This window comes from Nicotiana tabacum, chromosome 18 (genome assembly GCF_000715075.1).
Source record: "Nicotiana tabacum cultivar K326 chromosome 18, ASM71507v2, whole genome shotgun sequence".
In the NCBI taxonomy this organism is placed as follows: domain Eukaryota; kingdom Viridiplantae; phylum Streptophyta; class Magnoliopsida; order Solanales; family Solanaceae; genus Nicotiana; species Nicotiana tabacum.
In genome coordinates, this window is record NC_134097.1 from 44,931,174 (window position 1) to 44,952,648 (window position 21,475).

At 42.5% G+C, this 21,475-nt stretch overlaps 1 protein-coding gene across 1 annotated transcript; it reads right to left on the bottom strand.

Annotated features, from left to right (window-relative positions):
- Window positions 1-20,868: 20,868 nt before the first annotated feature.
- On the bottom strand, window positions 20,869-21,258 carry LOC107768538 (uncharacterized). The gene has a single exon (XM_016587668.2). The coding sequence runs from the start codon at window positions 21,256-21,258 to the stop codon at window positions 20,869-20,871; it is 390 nt and encodes a 129-aa protein (XP_016443154.2).
- Between the last annotated feature and the right edge of the window lie 217 nt (window positions 21,259-21,475).

Here is a 21,475-nt window from a genome sequence, read left to right on the forward strand (position 1 = left end):
AGATGACGGCAATATACTTCACATTGAATATAACCTTATTCCGGACTTCCACAACACTTCCCATGATAAGGAAACATGCGGGAACTCATAGCCGCCTATGAAGTCAACAAGTCAAGAAACTCTCTCGCCCGCCACGGCCATTACCCAAATCTTAGCAAAAACACCCACATACTTCCAAACACTCCTCACCCCCAATACCATAGCACCACTCTCACGTCTAAGAACCATATCTCGGCCAATACAAGAAGCCCAACTGATGACTCATCATGCAAACACACAAATTCTCACACTACACAGCTCGTACACCGAACCTGCAATAACTCAATTACGTAACACAAATAAAGAAAAGCAAAGTAGAAGAATTTTCTAACAAGTGTAATATGTGAAACAACAAAAATATAGTTTTTATCAAATTGTTCCACAGAGGAAAAACAGAACCCCAAATAAACACAAGGAAAGGGTATCTCATATAAAATCCATTGCAGCATGCAGCACGCTCCCAAATACTCATCAAGCCAAGATGCTCGAGTCCACTGATCATATGAATACTGATATCAAGCACAACATTGTGCACAAGTATAACTATGCAAACAATGAATAAAAATAATAAAATAGGAAAGAAGTAAGCACATATAAGGTGCAATGAGCAAATCAACATCATGAGGGCTATCTCACATGTATCGCCATAAGGCTTGAACAAAATTACAACATGCGGGGGAAATAATCATACAACCTCACCGCCTAACACAGCATAGAAGAGTAGCACATAACATAGACTAGGGGCGCAAACAGTATTCACTCTACCTGATAACATAACCATAATGACAATTCACAAGAGCACACAAACTCGACCTGATACGATTTACATATTCTCGCTGATCTTCCAAATAGGCCCAAACCAAATCCTGATCCTTCCCAATTAGATAAATATTCTTCAAAATTCAACAGCAACCTATCAATAATACATGCTATTAATTACTCCATTCTCAACATTTCTTCACAATCCACTAACAAGAAATAGCCGACATATAGGGACACCTAGTTCAAAAACCTCAGGAATACTAAAAATTCCATACCTGTACTCAACTATGTAGATCTAATGGCTGATACATCACTCACCTTCCATCATCATGTCTAAGCACCCATATAAGATTTTCGGCCGCGTAGCAAAACATGAACCTCGAAAGCCTCAGAACCTAGTAATCACCATGCTACCAGCCACGCAATGCAAACAAAACTCAAGGTCTTTTCCAAAAATGCACACTCTTCACATATGGTATCCAATGATACCAACACTCTATTAGCTTCAGATACCAATTCAGGAGAAACCGCAGTGTACCACATATTCTTATGCCCATAATAGACACCCAACTCAAGCCGAGTCGCACAAACCGTCCAATCCAAGAGTGCTGCCACAAATGCCAGTAGAGAATTCCCATTCAAAAGGACCATTTACTTCCATTGCTATGCTGATCCAACACTACTGAATTGACTTATTTCTTCGGACAGTCTATATGCAATAACTCCCATCAAAGCCCCACATACTGATAATCCTAGAATGAACCATGCAGTCCAGAAGCTCATAAACCACCACATTTCCTCTGAAGCACCCCGTCCTACCGTACCCACGACGCCCATACTAAATAGACCTTTTATAAATCTGAAGTTTTTCCTCCGACTCCCCTTGATGTTGAAATGTAGATCCATTTCATATATCTCGTTGCAGGCATGCAACTCGCTCCCATTTCATATATCTCGTTGTAGGCGTACAACCCGCTCCCATTTCATATATCTCATTGTAGGCATGCAACCCGATTCTATTTCATATATCTCGTACATGCGTGCAACCCAATCCCATTTAATATATCTCGTTGCAGGCGTGCAACCCGCCCCTATTTCACATATCTTGTTGCAGGCATGCAACCCGCTCCCATTTACAAATCATCATCAATCATAAAAGAATCGTGGCAAGGGAACAAAAGTATAACAATAACATCCCAGCAAAGGAGACAATATCATAAATAATAACATCCCGGCAAGGGAGATGATCACGCCCAACTATGTCTTATAAAAATGACCCTACGGACGTTGCAAATATAACCTGAGTATTCTGCCCAGAGTCAAATCCACAGAGAGTTAACCTATCAATCACTATCTTTAGACCCACTAAACTCTTGAGAACCAATTTCCCCAAATGTTTGAATCACAGTTTATGGTGTCTTCAATAACTAAAATTGCAAGTAAATAAACAATTGTAAACTAAGGATGCTAAGGTTGTAAACAATAATGAGAAAACGCTAAGGTAATGACTTCCCCTATTGATGGAATCCCTTCTGTTTATGCTTCATACAAATTGACCAACACCTCTCTATCAATCATGAACGCTCATCTTACCGTAAATCTCTCCCGAGTAATCACAGTAATATACTCAATGCACTCTCCCGAGATACACTAGCTAGCTCTAATTAACACGGTTCACTTTAGATTGCACTCAAGGCTTCGTTATCCCTAATCCCGCCTTTAAACCCGCAGTTATAGATCCCTCTTATACTTTGGGAGTGGTGTTGTTCAACAATAACCTAAATATGCACTCTCTCCCGAGTTATGCACACTAAATAGGCACAGCTAATTGAGGATCCTGTAAATTAACTACAACATGCACAAAGTTGAACAAATAAAGATTGAGACTAGCAATTTGTATTCATATAAACAAGAAGTTCATCCCCCAATAGGTTCCATCAAAACCTTAGACAAAGGATTTAGCTACTCATAACTATGGGTAAACAAACTAAAACAATATTCATCATAAAACTTGCAAGAAAAATCAAAGAAAAGAAGAAAGATGTTTTGGGTGATCTCTCACAATTGTTTTTCCTTTCCAAAATACTCTCCAAATCAATACATGCCTCTCTTGGGCGAAGACTAATGTTTAAAATAGGGTTTTGGGCTAAAAATCCCGTGTTTTGCACTTTAGTCCCTGAAGTTCTCCGCCTCTGCCGCGGTTCTGCCGCGGTCGCGGTCAAACCGCGGCCAAACATGCTCTCTAATTCTCACTTTGTCTGCAGCCATCTTCTACCGCGGTTGCGGTGGAACCGCGACAGTCCTCTTTCAGTTCTGACTTGAGCTGTTTCGCGTGGTTTACTTGACGAAATTTTATGATCGGCCTCTTTTTCTCCATATTTGATCCCAAAAGTACTCCATAGCCTTCTCTGGTCATATATAACCTGCAAAGCATGAAAAACACTAATAAGAGCATTTTGTTATCACTTTTATCATCCAAACTATACAAGAAGGTGGTTATTTAGGGTCTAATTATAGTTAAATTCACCTATTATCAACACCCCACACTTACACCTTTGCTCGTCCTCGAGCAAGTTAAACCACACTTCTAGGCCTAATCATTCGATGCATTACCCAATTTTATTTTTTTTATTTTTTTATGCCACACCCGCCATTATGAAGGAACAACCTAAGCAGTGCAACTGTCATGCCTTAGATGAAGACTCTAACACCATGACACACTCATGCTCACTCTAGTTACTCTAACAGAGGTGAAAACTCACTTTTTCTTCCTGAGTCACATGCCCTCACATTATAATTCTAAGAGAAGTTCCACACACATAAAATTCAAGCAACAAGGAACCAAAGATAGGAAGAATTCACTCACTCTCAGCAAAGAACATTCACATGCCACACAGACACACCATAAGCTTTCCCCTAGTGTAGTACTCTACTAATCGAGCTATTCAGTCAAAGATCAAGAGGTCTTTATTTGGTTGTAATGTAGGCTAAGGGACGGGTAGGATATATTTGGATATAGTAACTAACCTCTCTAAGCACTTTTACTACACACTTCCTTTTATTTCAATTTCCATGCTCAGCCCACTTGTTCTTCCACATTTTAGTTCATAGGTGACCCCCACTTTTCTTTAGGTGCAACTGTTTTTTTTATTTTTTTTTTTTTTTGAGACTTTTACAAATCCATTGCACCATTCAAGTATTTCTTTCCTGATTCCCCTTTTTCCTACTTCCTTACCACCCCACACTTTGACTTTTGTATGTTCTTTAGTAATTCAAGTGCTTCTAGGAGGTACAGGTTCAAACAGTCAAACTATTCAAACATAGGGATATAGGTCATTATAGGGTTATCAAAGAACAGGCTTCAGGCTCAAAGGGGTAACCTATGGCAATATATACAGGTGGATTCACAAATATACATGCTACACAAAGAAATGCCTCAATCATCTCTAAAACCAAATAGCTTCTATTTCGCTTTGCAAACACACAGGGCAAGTTCTAAGTATCACATGCAAGCACAGAATACAAGTAATAGCTCACACACACTTGGCATGTAACTCATTCTGAATCAGTTTATCAACACACTCATACGAGCGTTCAAGCAAGACAGGATGTGCAAAATTAATGCATAGATTTATGAGTCTACAAACGAGCCTAGACGTCGCACCCTCATGTTCGTTTTTGTTATTCTCAGGTGTGTATATCAAGGGTTGCATTCTAGCCTTCACCCATTTTGGTCCTAAAACTACAAACGAAAAATCTACCTAACCCGGTTCAACAACAGCCCTTGGAAAAGAACCGTGGTCAAAAGAAAAACCAAGGGAAAATTACTACACTACCTAAAAAAGAAAAAATAAAATAAAATAAAGAAACTACATGGACTACTTCCCTCAAGAGTACTGTCCAAGTAGTCCGTCCTCAGGAAGAGTCCTCTACATTTTTTTTTAAATCCTACTTTGACCCTCAAGAAACCCGTCGACAAGTATCCGTCGTTGGGCCAAGTCAGTTACTTCTAATGTGAGTACAGTCAATTATACACAACAACACCAATCAAATACTACAACATACACCATGTCTATATACACTACAATACATTACCCGAGCAAGTCTCCCATTCCACACTTAAAAATTATGGCATGTCCCCATGTCATATAAAAAATAATGAGCAGAAGGGTAAGAAGACTTCCCTGAGCCTCAATCAGAGTCGGAGATGGTGCTGGGGTCCACATGGCAAGCTCTCCCCAAAGCACGGAACCAGGACATAAACCGGCTCTCAGACCTGGCTTGCCGCTGAGACATGGCATCCATACGCGTGTGTAGGCCCTCCACCGAGGTGCGGAGATCTGCGACCTCTTACTCCATAGTACGCAACATAGGCTGGGTGGACTGTGATCTGGATAAGTCTGCCCCAACATGGGGGTGCCGAGAGAGTCCAGCACTGTCATAGGATCTCCTGGATGGTGCCATGGGAACCGGGTCATCATCCTCATCATCGATCTGAATGGTGGTGCGTGCACTCCTGCCCACTCTGATGCCCGAAGCTTTGAAAGCTGCTTTAGGGGCAACGCTCCATCAGTAAGATTGTTGGGACATTCTTCAGCAGGCACAATGTAGTCACCAGGGAGGGCAAGTAGAATCCCTTTGACCTCAGCGGGGACCGTATGATCATTTCATCACCAATAAGTCTTGCCGCATCAAAATATTTCTTTGTGACGAAGTACCACGTCAAGAGGGCTCTTTGGAAGTTCACATCAGTCGTGTTGCCTGAGTGCAAGAACCGACTGCAAATGACAGTGAGCCAATACTTAGCCAAATGGGTGAATGAATTGGAGTTCAGTGTGATATGGTCACGTATCCAGATTGGTTGCCCCCTTGCGCAGAGTGCATCAGTCATAATATCCCAAGTGACTCCTGGTGCATCCTGGTAATAGTCGACGTCACCAGTAAACCGGGGCAGCCGCAACACCTGTTGAATAGTTTCAATTGAGGCATCTACCCATTTGCCCTGCACAGTCACCTCCCGCAACATATGTGATGGGCAGTTCGCGTAGAACTCTCTTACAAGCATCCTGTTCACCGCTTCAGGTTCATCAAATAAGAACTCCATTTCCCTCCGCCGGATTTCCTCATACATCTCCTCTTTTTCTGCACGGAGGGCTGCCCTTTCAATCGGAATCTCAGGGATGAAGCTCTTTGAGGCCTTGGCATGAAAGTCGTCCTCTGCCAATTCTGATTCAAACCGTGAGGCATTATATGTAGGCTGTTGGGACGTGCTTGCCGATCTCTTTTGCTTTTTACGAGCCATATGACCTGCAAAGAATACAAGAGAACCATCAAATATATCCTACATGCGCTAGCCGGATGGTTACTCAGACTTCACCACCCGATGGAACCAAATAATATCCCACATTTATTCCATTCATACACTATACCAAACCCCCAACTAGTGAGGTGTTCCAGGTTACAACCTCCACAATGGCCCCACAACTTTCTTACAAATTCTGGCATGCAACAACCCACACTTCCTCCCTCAAGAGATTCACATTAAATATAACACCACCATTCACCAAATAAAACACCACCACAACCTAGGATAGGCACAAAATGCCTCAAAATAGCACCACAAGCCCCAAATTTTCGGCCAAAAAGGGCCCTCCACCAAACTACACCGCAAAAATTATTTCTAGGCCTCCAAATCATCTAAACAACCCCTACAATCGAAGTATAAGAAAGACCCAACCATTTTAGCACCAAACAAATCCATAAGAAGCAAATACAACAATAAAAACAGAGAAGAAGCAAAAATTGAAAGAAAATCTACACTATTCCTACCTAGGGTTTAACTAAACTAGTTTAGACTAAATTACACTAATTAGAAGAAGAAATAGAATAAAAAAGAAGAGAACACTTACTTGATTAAGGTTGGAAGGGGTGGGTAGTGGTGAGAGGAGGTGTGAAGAAGATAACAATGGCGGTTTTTTTTTGGGAGTGAGGGGGGGATTTGAGAGAGAAAGAGAAGAGAGGATTTGGGTTTTATTTTTATTTTTTTTTGGGGAGGGGGGCGTTTTGTTTCTGAATAGGGAGGGGGAATAATTATTTTAGGGTGGGTGCAGGGTTAGGTGAATTAGAAAGGGGGGGTGAATTAAAAAATTTCTGCATACCTGGGCTCGACGGGGTCTGCCGCGGTTCTGCCGCGGTCGCGGTTGAACCGCAGTAGATGAAGTTCAGAGAGGGGTTCCACCGCGGTTCTACCGTGGTCGCGGTGGAAATGCGGTGAACGAAGTTCAGAGGGGGTCTCTGACCACGGTTTGACCACGGTCGCAGTGGAATCGCGGTCTGGGCAGTTGTCTGATTTTTTTGATTTTTTTTTTCATATAATGTGTTACACTTACAACAATTTCGTGGGTTGCCTCCCACGCAGCGCCTGATTTAACGTCGTGGCACGACGCAGGATGAGCGCATTTAAGGCTCGCTCGACCTCTGTGGTTCAGTCAGGTGCAACTCAGACACTTCCTTTTTCTCGCTCATGCCCACATATGGATTCAATCTTTGACCATTGACTCTGAATGTACGAGAGTCATTCTCTGTGGAAATCTCAATAGCTCCTGAAGGGAAAACTTCAACTACTCTAAATGGTCCAGACCATCGTGACTTAAGTTTACCTGGGAACACACGTAGTCTTGAGTTGTATAGCAATACAATGTCCCTGGGTTTGAAATTTCTCTCAACAATGTTCTGGTCGTGCAGCCTCTTCATTCTCTCCTTGTACAATTTTGTGCTCTCAAAAGCAAGATATCTGAACTCCTCGAGCTCATGCAATTCAGTGACTCTTGACGTGCCCGCAACTTCCATGTCTAAGTTCAACTATTTCAATGCCCACCACGCTTTATGTTCAAGTTCCACTGGCAGGTGGCAGGCCTTCCCAAACACCAACTTGTATGGTGACATACCAATTGGAGTTTTGAAGGCAGTTCTGTAAGCCCAGAGTGCATCATCTAGCTTCCTCGCCCAATCAGTTCTTGTGGCGTTCACAGTTTTGGTTAACACACTCTTGATTTCTCTGTTGGACACTTCAACCTGTCCACTAGTTTGCGGGTGGTAAGGAGTAGCCACCTTGTGGCGCACATTGTACTTAGCAAGCAACTTTTCAAAGGCCCTGTTGCAGAAATGAGTGCCTCCATCACTGATAATTGCTCGTGGTGTCCCAAAGCGGGTGAATATGTTCTTCTTTAGAAATCCCACCACCACTTTTGCATCATTAGTGGGTAACGCCGCAGCTTCCACCCATTTGGACACATAGTCTACAGCAACAATAATGCACTTATTGTCATATGAGCTGACGAAGGGACCCAAGAAGTCAATCCCCCAGACGTCAAACACTTCCACCTCTTTAATTGGGTTCATAGGCATCTCGTGGCGTCGGGAAATGTTCCCGGTCCGCTGACATTCAGTGCAGCCCTTCACCCATAGGTGCGCATCTTTAAACACTGTCGGCCAGAAGAATCCAGCCTCTAGCACCTTTGCCGCTGTCCTAACCCCTCCAAAGTGTCCACCATACGCTGATGCGCGACAAGCCTGCAAAACAGAAAATTGCTCTATCTCGGGGATGCATCTCCGGATCATATTATCAAGGCATATTCTAAACAGATAAGGTTCATCCCAGTAATACTGGCGGCTTTCACGAAAAAATCTTTTCCTTTGGACCGATGAAAGGTCGTGAGGAACTATACCACTGGCCAGGTAATTAGCAAAGTCTGCATACCATGGCGCTTTCTAATGAGTGGTGGCGAGCAGCTGCTCGTCTGGAAAAGTTTCCAGTATTTCCTCAACCTCAACTACATTTTCAGCTCCCTCAAGTCGTGATAGATGATCAGTGACTTGATTCTCAGTGCCCTTACGGTCACGAATCTCAAGATCGAACTCTTGCAATAGAAACACCCAACGAATCAGGCGCGACTTAGATTCTTTCTTTTTTATTAAATACCTGAGAGCTGCATGGTCAGTAGATACAATTACCTTGGACCCTATCAGGTTGTCACGACCCAAACTAGAGGGCCATGACTAGCACCCGACTATACTTGCCGAGAACCAGCATACATTTTATCTAACCTTTTTTATTATCTTTTAGGGGTGACGAGATCAATATAAATGGTAGACCTGGATCATGGAAAACCAGCAATAAAATATGATGGCATGAACATACATAGCAGGGGATGACCAGACAATCAATAAACTACATATAAGGTACAAGCTACCACGCTACCATAAAAGACTATACAACAAAACCCAACCGACAAGGCATACCAAACGATACATGAGTCGACACTTGTCTATGAGCCTCTAAATGAACATAAGTGCTGCAACATAGCCGGAATAGGGCCCCGACATACCCATAATGTCTATAATAAAAATGCATACCAAGACCACGGCAAGTCCGGAGAAGGGATCTCGCCAATCACTATTGAACTGGACAACCTACTGTGGTGGGGGAGCTACACCTGCCTGTCTATTAGGGCCTGCAGCACGACATGCAGCGTCCACAAACAAAAGGACGTCAGTACAAATAAAGTACTGAGTATGTAAGGCAGGGAACCATAAATACGAACAGTAATGTAAGCAGGGATAGAGAATATACAACCTGGAACATCTGAGTACCTCTGAGGGCTACTGACATGAAATGCATGATACATATGTATGTATACATAAACTTTTAAAACATACGCCTCTGTGGGTATCATCATCATCATATCGTACCCAGCCATAATAGGCTTGGTAAAAATGTACCCGGTCCTCATAAGGCTCGATAGAATCATACCTGGCCATGTGGAGCTCGGTAAAACCCAACTGATCAGTGGTTGCACATTATGTGCCGTACCCGGCCGACTATAGCGCAGCTCAATAGAGTAAAATAGATACATATATATAATGCATGCTCGACTCATGGAATCACATTCGAAACCTTTCGGAGTTACGTAAGGTCGGTATCCTCTGTACACGTTATTAGGACCAACTCTTCATTACGAATCTTATAAGAATCAGAAAGTACCAACAACATTGATAACATAAGAATAAGAGAAGCAACATTAACATCAATCGTTCCATAAGAGGGAAAGCAATGTAAGTACTGCTAGCTTCTAAGAGTAGAGTATCTTTGGAAGCTCGTTCATTACATTATGTACAATCGGAGTCGTGCAAAATAAAGAAAAGGGATAGCCTCACATACCTTGTATATACTTCCCCAATCACAAGCTATGCAATTGTCACAACTCCTTAGTCTACAATAAGAGAAACGATACTATCGTTATCATTTAAGCGTCATAACTATTATGTATCGACCACAACCTATTTTACGTTGAAACGGACAGCACCTCCCCTATATATATGACTTCACACCATTCCAAACAATCACCAAACAGCCCAAACAACATCAATAATAAACATATTGATCCTCCCAAAATAGTCCACGCACAACCTAATTATATCATACATACGACGACCACCGTAGTCGTGTCAAACGACCCGGAAATGTTATGAATCACTATCAGCCCACAACCCTACATATATATGGTGTTCCTACACACCCTTCCACCTCCAAAACTCCACAAAATAGTAGTAAAACATGCAGCCCAATAGCAACACAAAACAATCCACAAAACAGTCCGCTACAAGTGAATAACTCGAACTCACAGCTTCCGATCACCGTCCCGTGAGTTCTTACATGTATAGAACGAATTACCATGAATTCACAACATAGAAAAATGTATGAAAGATGGTATTAACTTACCTTACTTGTTGGATAACTCAGCCCTTCCCTTGGTTCTTCAAACTCTAGGTTTTACCTTCAAATAGAACTTAAAAGAGAGGGAAAATCGATTAGGGTTTGTGTGGGATTTTTGGGGAGGAGTTGCAGGGGTTAACTTTGGTTTTGAGGGTCTGAAATATGGATGAAATAACTGAGTTCATAACCCCTTAAAAGTCCTCTCTTGGCCGACTTAGGTCTTTTAATTTTGTCCTATCATTTTGGCAAGTAGGTGATGCACCTACTTGTCATCTACCAATCTGCGCAGGCTTGCGAAAATATGAATATCTCTATACTCCTAGATCGTATTAACAAACAGTTTAATGCGTTGGAAACTAGACTCGTAGATATTTAATTTTGTGGGTAGATCACCCCGTAATTCCTTGGAAATTAGTAGAAAAGCTTAGAAACATTTAACCTAATGTTTAAGTAAAATTATGAACCTAAGTTGCGACAACGTTTGTCGATTTTTGTTTCATAACTCGTTTGAATTCAATACTTATGATACAGATATTATATGATTCAAACACCTTAATACATGACCTTGAGTGTATTAAGAACCTCTAGGTTTACCTGAAAATACGAGTTACAACATCCTTGATTCGTTTAACTTCTAATACTTGTTAATCACCCTTATACACCCTTGTATCACTTAAGACCAATAGGATTAACTTCTTATCATCTCAAAGGTAATTCCTTCTTGGATTTATGTTAACTAATATATGGAATGAACTAACGCGTGTGGATATGGGTTGTAACACCCTTCCCCCCATTAGGAACATTCGTTCTCGAATGTAAGGGTTCATGGGGAGTTTAAATCATCGTGGATTCCGGTCAAGTTTCTCCGATAAATAGAGGACAAACTTGCAAGCGCTTAACTCAACGTATAGCCTTACAAGAGTATGCAAAGCATTATGGATATGTACATTATCTACATATCGCCATTTTGTATTAAGGAAGAGTATTCTCAAGTTATTGCTTACCTCATAGAGCCATTTCACCTTCCAATGTATCATGTGTTCCACTAGCATCCTTGTTATCTTCATTTTGGAATAGGTACGGGTATTTAGACTTCATCTCCTCTTCTGCTTCCCATGTTATTTCTTCCATATTCTTGTTCCTCCACAATACTTTGACGGAAGCTACATCTTTTGCTCTCAGCTTGCGGACTTGTCGATCTAATATAGCCACTGGCACTTCTTCATATGATAGGTCCTCTGTAACCTGTACATCTTTGATAGGGACGACTCGAGAAGGGTCTCCAATACATTTCCTCAACATAGATACATGGAATACCGGGTGGACAAATTCCAATTCGGATGGCAATTCTAACTCATAAGCAACATGTCCAATCTGTTGAAGAATTTTATACGGCCCGATATACCTTTAACTCAGCTTACCTTTCTTCCCAAAACGCATAATACCCTTCATTGGTGAGATCCTCAGGAAAACCCAATCACCAACCTCAAACTCCAGATCACGACGTCGGACATCGAAATAAGATTTTTGCCTGCTTTGTTCCATCCTCAATCGCTCCTGTATCACTTTCACCTTCTCAATAGCTTGGTGAATCAAATCTGGCCCATATAATTCTGTTTCACCGACTTCGAGCGATCCAACTGGTGATCTACATCTTCTTCCGTATAGTGCCTCATATGGGGCCATTTTAATACTGGAATGGTAGCTATTATTGTAGGCGAATTCTATGAGTGGAAGATGGTCATCCCAATTTCCCTTAAAATCTAGAACACATGCTCGTAGCATATCTTCCAGTGTCTGAATGGTACGTTCAGCCTGTCCGTCAGTCTGCGGATGAAATGCAGTGCTGAGATTCACTTGTGTGCCTAAACCCTTCTGAAAAGACCTCCAAAAGTTAGCTATAAATTGAGCTCCTCGGTCTGATATAATAGATACCGGCACGCCACGAAGCCTAACAATCTCCTTGATATACAACTTCGCATAATCTTCAGCCGTGTAAGTTGTCTTAACTGGCAAAAGATGGGCACATTTTGTAAGTCAATCAATTATCACCCAGATGGAGTCAAACTTATGATAAGAGCGAGGTAATCCAATAATGAAGTCCATATTAATCACCTCCCATTTCCAGGTCGGAATATCTATATTCTGAAGCAATCCACAGGGTTTCTGATGTTCTATCTTTACTTGTTGACAATTGGGACACTGGGCTACAAATTTTGCAATAGACTTCTTCATGTTATCCCACCAATACTGCTCCTTAACATCATGATACATCTTTGTCGAGCCGGGATGGATGGAATATCGGGATTGATGAATCTCATTCATACTCTTCTCTCGCAACCCTGCCACATTAGGCACACATAATCGGCCCTGGTATCTCCGTGCCCCATCTTTTCCGATCTCAAAAGCCATACTTTTACACTGCTGAATGCTCTCTCTTAATCGTACTAAGATAGGATCTTCATATTGTCGTGCTTTTACCTCGGCTACCAAAGATGATTCTTGTGTATTCTGTACAGTAACACCTCTGTCATCAGAGTCTAACAATATGATTCTCATATTGGCTAGCTGATGAAGCTCTTTAGTCAACCCCCATCTACCTACCTCAATATGTACTAAGCTTCCCATTGATTTACGGCTGAGAGCGTCTGCCACAACATTGGCTTTACCGTGATGATACAATATCTCGATGTCGTAGTCTTTCAGTAATTCAAGCCACCTACGCTGACTCAAATTCAACTCTTTCTACTTGAAGATGTATTGTAAACTCTTGTGATCTGTGTATATGTCAACATGGATGCCATATAAGTAGTACCGCCATATCTTCAAAGCATATATTACTGCATCTAATTCCATATCATGGGTTGGATAATTCTTTTCATGCTTCTTCAATTGTCTTGATGCATAAGCAATCACCTTCCCACGCTGCATCAATACGCACCCCAAACCTATACCTGAGGCATCACAATATACCACATAACCTTCTGTTCCTTCAGGAAGAGTGAGCACTGGTGCGGATGTCAATCGATTCTTCAGCTCCTGAAAACTACGTTCACAAGTGTCGGACCACTGGAACTTGGTAGCTTTCTGTGTTAACTTAGTCAATGGTGATGATATAGAGGAAAACCCTTCCACAAACCGCCTATAATATCCTGCTAGCCCTAGGAAGCTGCGGACTTCTGATGGTGTTGTAGGTCTCGGCCAATTCTTTACTGCATCGATCTTCTGAGTGTCGACACTAATACCCTTATCAGATATCACATGGCCAAGGAACGCTACTGAGTTCAGCCAAAATTCACATTTGGAGAGCTTAGCATATAACTTACGATCCTGAAGCGTCTGTAATACTATCCGCAAGTGGCCCGCATATTCCGCCTCCGAACGAGAATATACTAGAATGTCATCAATGAATACAATCAAGAACACATCAAGATAGGGCCTGAATATAGTATTCATGAGATCCATAAAAGCTGCTGGGGCATTTGTTAGCCCGAACGACATCACCAAGAACTCAAAGTGCCCATATCTTGTCCGGAAGGCCGTCTTTGGAATATCCTTCTCCCTAACCCTTACCTGATGATACCCTGAACGTAAATCAATCTTGGAGAAATACTTGGCACCCTGGAGTTGGTCAAACAGGTCATCAATTCTTGGAAGTGGATACTTGTTCTTTATAGTAGACTTATTCAACTGTCGATAGTCGATACACATCTGTAACGACCCGTCTTTCTTCCACACGAATAGGACTGGTGCACCCCCAAGGTGAAGTTCTAGGTCTAATGAAGCCCTTATCTAGCAAGTCCTTCAACTGCACCTTCAACTCTTGCAACTCTGCCGGGGCCATTCTGTATGGAGGGATAGAGATTGGCTGAGTGTCAGGCAACACATCAATGCTAAACTCAATCTCCCTTTCAGAAGGAAGGCCTGGGAGTTCATCTGGGAAAACATCTAGGAATTCGTTGACCACGGGGATTGATTGTAAAGTAGGCGGTTTTGCCTCCGCATCCCTAACGTGAATGAAATGATAAATGTAACCTTTTGAGATCATTTTCCTTGCCTTAATATAGGAAATAAACCTACCTTTTGGTGTAGCAATATTCCCTTTCCATTCAATGATGGGTTCACCAGGAAATTGAAACCTAACCATCTTTGTATGGCAGTCAACATTTGCATAGCATAAGGCCAACCAGTCCATTCCCATTATCACATCAAAATCAACCATTTCTAACTCAAATAAATTTGCCGAGGTTTGACGACTACAAATCATCACAGTGCAACCTCTATATACCCTTCTAGCAATCACAGAATCTCCTATCGGAGTAGATACCGCAAGGGGTTTACTTATCAATTCAGGTTCAATGCCAAACTTATTAGCCACAAAGGGTGCAACATATGATAATGTAGATCTCGGATAAATCTGCGCATATACATCATAAGAAAACACAGATAATATACTTGTAACAACATCTGGAGATGACTCGAGATCATGTCGACCTACTAGAGCATAGGTTCGATTTTGACCACCCCTCACACTCGGCACTGCACCTCTACCTCTACCACGACCTGTCGACTGCTGAAAACCCCGTGTTGGAGGTTGAACTGATGAGGAAGAAGCAGACACAAATCCAGTCGGCTGAGCCATACCATCACCTCCCTTGTTAGGACAATCCCGCATCATATGGCCAGGCTGTCCGCATGAATAACATGCATCAGAACCTCGATGGCACAGTCCAAAGTGGGCCTTGCCACACTGATCACAACATGGTGTTGTGGGTCTCGTTTGACTAGTATCCCTATGATGTTGTGAGCCTGATGCCTGCGAACTCTGACCTGGACCAGAATGGGTAAATCGATCATATTGAGGCCTCTGAAACCGTGGGGAGCACTAGCTACAGGTGGCGCCGAACTCCTCGAAGATTGGGGCCTGACGCTGCCTCTGAAGTCATTAGAATACCTTGCAAATCTTGCCCTCTTATGCTAGCCCCTATCCTGCTCCCTATCTGCCCTCTGCTGGTGTTTACGATCCTCTAGGGTCTGCGCATAAGCCTGAATACGGGAAATATCCATGCCCTCCACCAAAGAGGCTGTCGTGCACTCAATTATCAGATGTGGTCCCAATCCGTTCTCGAACAAATGCACCCTATCACTCATCTCGGCCACCATATGGGGAGCATACCTTGCTAAAGAATCGAACTCCATACTGTACTCTCGCACACTCATATTACCTTGTCTAAGGTTCAAGAAGTTATCAGCTCTAGCTTGTCGTATCTCAACTGGCAAGTAGTGACGAAGAAAGGCCTCAAAAAATTACTTCCACACAGCTGGAGGAGCGTTCAAACCCCTGGATCTCTCCCAACTATCATACCAGAGAACCACTAAATCTCGTAGCCGATAAGAAGCCAACTCTACTGCCTCTGTATCACTAACATGCATAACTCGCAGTGTACGATGAACCTGGTCAATAAAAGTCTGTGGGTCCTCCTTGGGGTCTGATCCGGTAAACACTGGAGGGTCTAAATTAATAAAATCACGAACTCTCGTACTAACTAGTTTATCAGCAGCACCTGTATTCTTCCTCTGAGCCTGAGCAGCTACCAAGCTAGTCAATAACTGCAAAGTACTTCGCATATCCTGGTCTGTAGTGCCAGACAAAGGAACTGGAGGTGCTGGGTGCCTCCTAATTTCCTCTAGAGGAGACTGGGTAGATGAGGTATGAGACGACATCTCACTCTGAGCCTCACTTTGGCCTGCTCTGGCTTGGGGCACGTGACTAGTACCCTCTCCCGTAGCTGTATCAAGCCGTCTACTAACTGTTTGCTTCCTAGTCGAAGGCATCGCTGAAAGAAAACAAGGTGAATATTAGAGACAAACACTTACGACTCAACTCTACGCACGATCTAGATTCAGGAAGAAGGTAATAACCTTAGATGTCATGTATCCTCTTGATTATAAATATGGCGCGCTACACATCCATAATCAAAACTCTACTAGACACTGCTCATAGACAATCCCTAGGACAGACTTGCTCTGATACCAAGTTTGTCACGACCCAAACTGGAGGGCCATGACTAGCACCCGACCATACTTGCCGAGCACCAGCGTACATTTTATCTAACCTTTTTTTATTATCTTTTAGGGTTGATGAGATCAATATAAATGGTAGACCTGGATCATGGACAACCAGCAATAAAATATGATGGCATGAACATACATAGCAGGGGATGACCAGACAATAAAGAAACTACATATAAGGTACGAGCACCCACGCTACCATGAAAGACTATACAACAAAACCCAGCCGACAAAGCATACCAAACTATACATGAGTCGACACTTGTCTATGAGCCTCTAAATGAACATAAGTGCTGCAACATATCCGGAACAGGGCCCCGACATACCCATAATGTCTATAACAAAAATGCATACCAAGACCACGGCAAGTCCAGAGAAGGGATCTCGCCAATCACTGCAGAACTGGACAACCTACTGTGGTGGGGGAGCTGCACCTGCCTGTATATTAGGGCCTGCAGCACGACATGCAGCGTCCACAAACAAAAGGACGTCAGTACCAACAAAGTACTGAGTATGTAAGGCAGGGAACCATAAATACGAACAGTAATGTAACCAGGGATAGAGAATATACAACCTGGAACTTCTTAGTACCTCTAAGGGCTACTGGCATGAAATGCATGATACATATGTATGTATACATAAACTTTTAAAACATACGCCTCTGTGGGAATCATCATCATCATATCGTACCCAGCCATAATAGGCTCGGTAAAAAACGTACCCGGTCATCATAAGGCTCGGTAGAATCGTACCCGGCCACGTGGAGCTCGGTAAAACCCAACTGATCAGTGGTTGCACAATATGTGCCGTACCCGGCCGACTATAGCGCGGCTCGGTAGAGTAAAATAGATACATATATATAATGCATGCTCGACTCATGGAATCACATTCTAAACCTTTCGGAGTGACGTAAGGTCGGTATCCTCTGTACACGTTATTAGGACCAACTCTTCATTACGAACCTTATAAGAAGAAGGAAGTACCAACAACATTGATAACATAAGAATAAGAGAAGCAACATTAACATCAATCGTTCCATAAGAGGGAAAGCAATGTAAGTACTGCTAGCTTCTAAAAGTAGAGTATCTTTAGAAACTCGTTCATTACATTATGTACAATCGGAGTTGTGCAAAGAAGAAAAGGGATAGCCTCACATATCTTGTATATACTGCCCCAATCACAAGCTATGCAATTGTCACAACTCCTTAGTCTACAATAAGAGAAACGATACTATCGTTATCATTTAAGCGTCATAACTCTTATGTATCGACCACAACCTATTTTACGTTGAAACGGACAGCACCTACCCTATATATACGACTTCACACCATTCCAAAAAATCACCAAACAGCCTAAAAACATCAATAATAAACATATTGAGCCTCCCAAAACAGTCCACGCACAACCTAATTACATCATACATACGACGACCATCGTAGTCATGTCAAACGACACGGAAATGTTACGAATCACTATCATCCCACAACCCTACATATATATGGTGTTACTACACACCCTTCTACCTCCAAAACTCCACAAAATAGTAGTAAAACTCGCAGCGCAATAGAAACACAAAACAGTCCACAAAACAGTCCGCTACAAGTGAATAACTCGAACTCACGGCTTCCGATCACCGTCCCGTGAGTTCTTACATGTATAGAACGAATTACCATGAATTCACAACAAAGAAAAATGTATGAAAGATGACATTAACTTACCTTACTTGTTGGATAACTCAGCCCTTCCCTTGGTTCTTCAAACTCTAGGTTTTACCTTCAAATAGAACTTGAAAGAGAGGAAAAATCGATTAGGGTTTGTGTGGGATTTTTGGGGAGGAGTTGCAGGGGTTAACTTTGGTTTTGAGGGTCTGAAATATGATGAAATAACTGAGTTCATAACCCCTTAAAAGTCCTCTCTTGGCGGACTTAGGTCTTTTAATGTTGTCCTATCATTTTGGCAAGTAGATGATGCACCTACTTGTCATCTACCAATCTGCGCAGGCTTGCGAAAATATGAATATCTCTATACTCCAAGATTGTATTGACAAAAGGTTTAATGCGTTGGAAACTAGACTCGTATATCTTTAATTTTGTGGGTAGATCACCCCGTAATTCCTTGTAAATTAGGAGAAAAGCTTAGTAACATTTAATCTAATGTTTAAGTAAAATTATGAACCTAAGTTGCGACAACGTTTGTCGACTTTTGTTCCATAACTCGTTTGAATTCAATACGTATGATACAGATATTATATGATTCAAACACCTTAATACATGACCTTGAGTGTATTAAGAACCTCTAGGTTTACCTGAAAATACGAGTTACAACATCCTTGATTCGTTTAACTTCTAATACTTGTTAATCACCCTTATAAACCCTTGTATCACTTAAGACCAATAGGATTAACTTCTTATCATCTCAAAGGTAATTCCTTCTTGGATTATGTTAACTAATATATGGCATGAACTAACGCGTGTGGATATGGGTTGTAACACAGGTAGGATCGGAACTTGTCAAACGCGAACACTACATCCAACATCTCCTTTTCAGTCACAATGTAGTTCAACTGGGCTCCACTCAGCATTCTACTAGCATAGTAGATTGGGTGCATCAGTTTGTCTTTCCGCTGGCCCAGCACTGCTCCCACTGCATAGTCACTGGCATCACACATTAGTTCGAACGGTTGCTCCCAGTTGGGGGCAACAATGATGGGTGTTGTGACCAGTCTCTTTTTCAACTCCTCAAATGCTACCCTGCAATCATCAGAAAACGAAAACGGGTGATCTTTTTCTAACAACTTATAGAAAGGGTTGGCGATTTTGGAGAAGTCTTTTATGAACCTCCGATAAAAACCGGCATGTCCAAGGAAGCTTCTGACGGCTTTGACTGAAGTTGGTTGAGGCGCTTTGCTATTACATCAACTTTCACGCGATCTACCTCTATTCCCTTGCTTGACACCCGGTGCCCCAAGACTATGCCTTATTGTACCATGAAATGGCACTTCTCCCAGTTCAGAACCAAGTTAGTCTCGATGCACCGTTTCAGCACACGCGTCAGATTTATCAGGCACTCATCAAATGAATTCCCCACCACTGAGAAGTCATCCATGAACACCTCCATTATGTCCTCAACCATGTCAGTGAATATGGCCATCATGCACCGTTGGAATGTGGCAGGTGCGTTGCATAGGCCAAAGGGCATCCGTCTAAAGGCGTAAATGCCATACGGGCATGTGAAGGAGGTATTCTCTCTGTCCTCCGGTGCAATGGAGATCTGATTGTACCCTGAGTACCCATCCAGAAAATAGAAGTGTGACCTCCCTGCCAATCTGTCCAACATCTGATCAATGAAGGGAAATGGGAAGTGGTCATTCCGGGTGGGTAGATTCAACTTTCGATAGTCGATACAAATTCTCCAGCCTGTGACGATACTTGTTGAGATCAATTCATTTCTGTCATTTGTCACAACCGTCATGCCACCATTTTTAGGAACACATTGCACTGGGCCCACCCAGCTGCTGTCAGAGATTGGGAAAATAATTCCCGCATCCAACCAATTTATCACCTCCTTCTTCACCACTTCCTTCATGTTGGGGTTCAGCCTCCTCTGATGTTCCCTGGAAGGTTTGTGCCCCTCTTCCAGCAGAATCTTGTGCATGCAGTAGGCGGGGCTGATCCCCCTAATATCTGCCATGGTCCACCCCATGACAGTTTTGCACTCCTTTAGTACCTGTAAAAGTTTTTGAACATGCACATCTAACAAACTAGATGAGATAAAAACAGGTAATGTGGAGTCAGGTCCCAGAAATTCATACCTGAGGTGGGCTGGCAATGGCTTTAACTCTAGCTTTGGTGGTTCTTCAATGGATGGCTTAGCTGGAGGAGTTTCTCTCTTTTCTAAGTGCAAAGGCTCAAACTCTAGATTTCTCTCCCAAAACCCTCTACCTTCCAATGCCAACACCCATTCCGCCAAATCCTCACCATTCACTTCATCTAAGTTCATCAAACATGCAGCAAGGGGGTCCTCAATTGTCAACACCTCATCATCAGACTCTACAATTACATCCACGGCATCAATAAGAGAGCAATTGGCGAACTCGCTTGGTCACCTCATAGACTTCTGCACATTGAATGTTATTTCCTCATCATTGAGTCTCATTTTGAGCTCCCCAGTCTCACAGTCAATCAGAGCTCTCCCCGTGGCCAAGAATGGTCTTCCTAAGATTATAGGAATCTCTTATCCACTTTGCAATCCAAGATCATAAAATCTGCAGGGAACACAAATTTCCCCACCTGAATAAGCACATCATCAAGGATCCCGAATGGATGCTTCACAGTCCTGTCGGCCAGCTGCAACAATATGGAGATGGGTCTAGCTCTCCCAATACCCAACCTTTTATAGATAGCCAGGGGCATAAGATTAATGCTGGCCCCTAAATCACAGAGCGCCTTAGCAAAGGCGAAATTCCCAATAGTGCATGGAATTGTAAAGCTACCTGGATCAGACAGCTTTTCAGCAATAGGTCTCGTCACCACTGCACTACAGGTCTGAGTAAGTGTAACCGTAGCCAAGTCTTGAAAATCAAATTTCCGGGACATCAAGTCCTTCATCATTTTTGCGTACCCAGGCATCTCCTTTAAAGCTTCAATCAGTGGAATATTTACCTAGATTTATTTGAGCATTTCAAAGAACTTTTTATAATGCTCCTCCTTTTGATGCTTGGCCAGCCTCTGTGGAAAGGGTGCAGGAGGTCTATTCTTCCCAATCACTTGGGACTTCTCTTTATCAGCTACTATTTCAACTACTGGCTCAGCTACTTTCTCGGTCTCC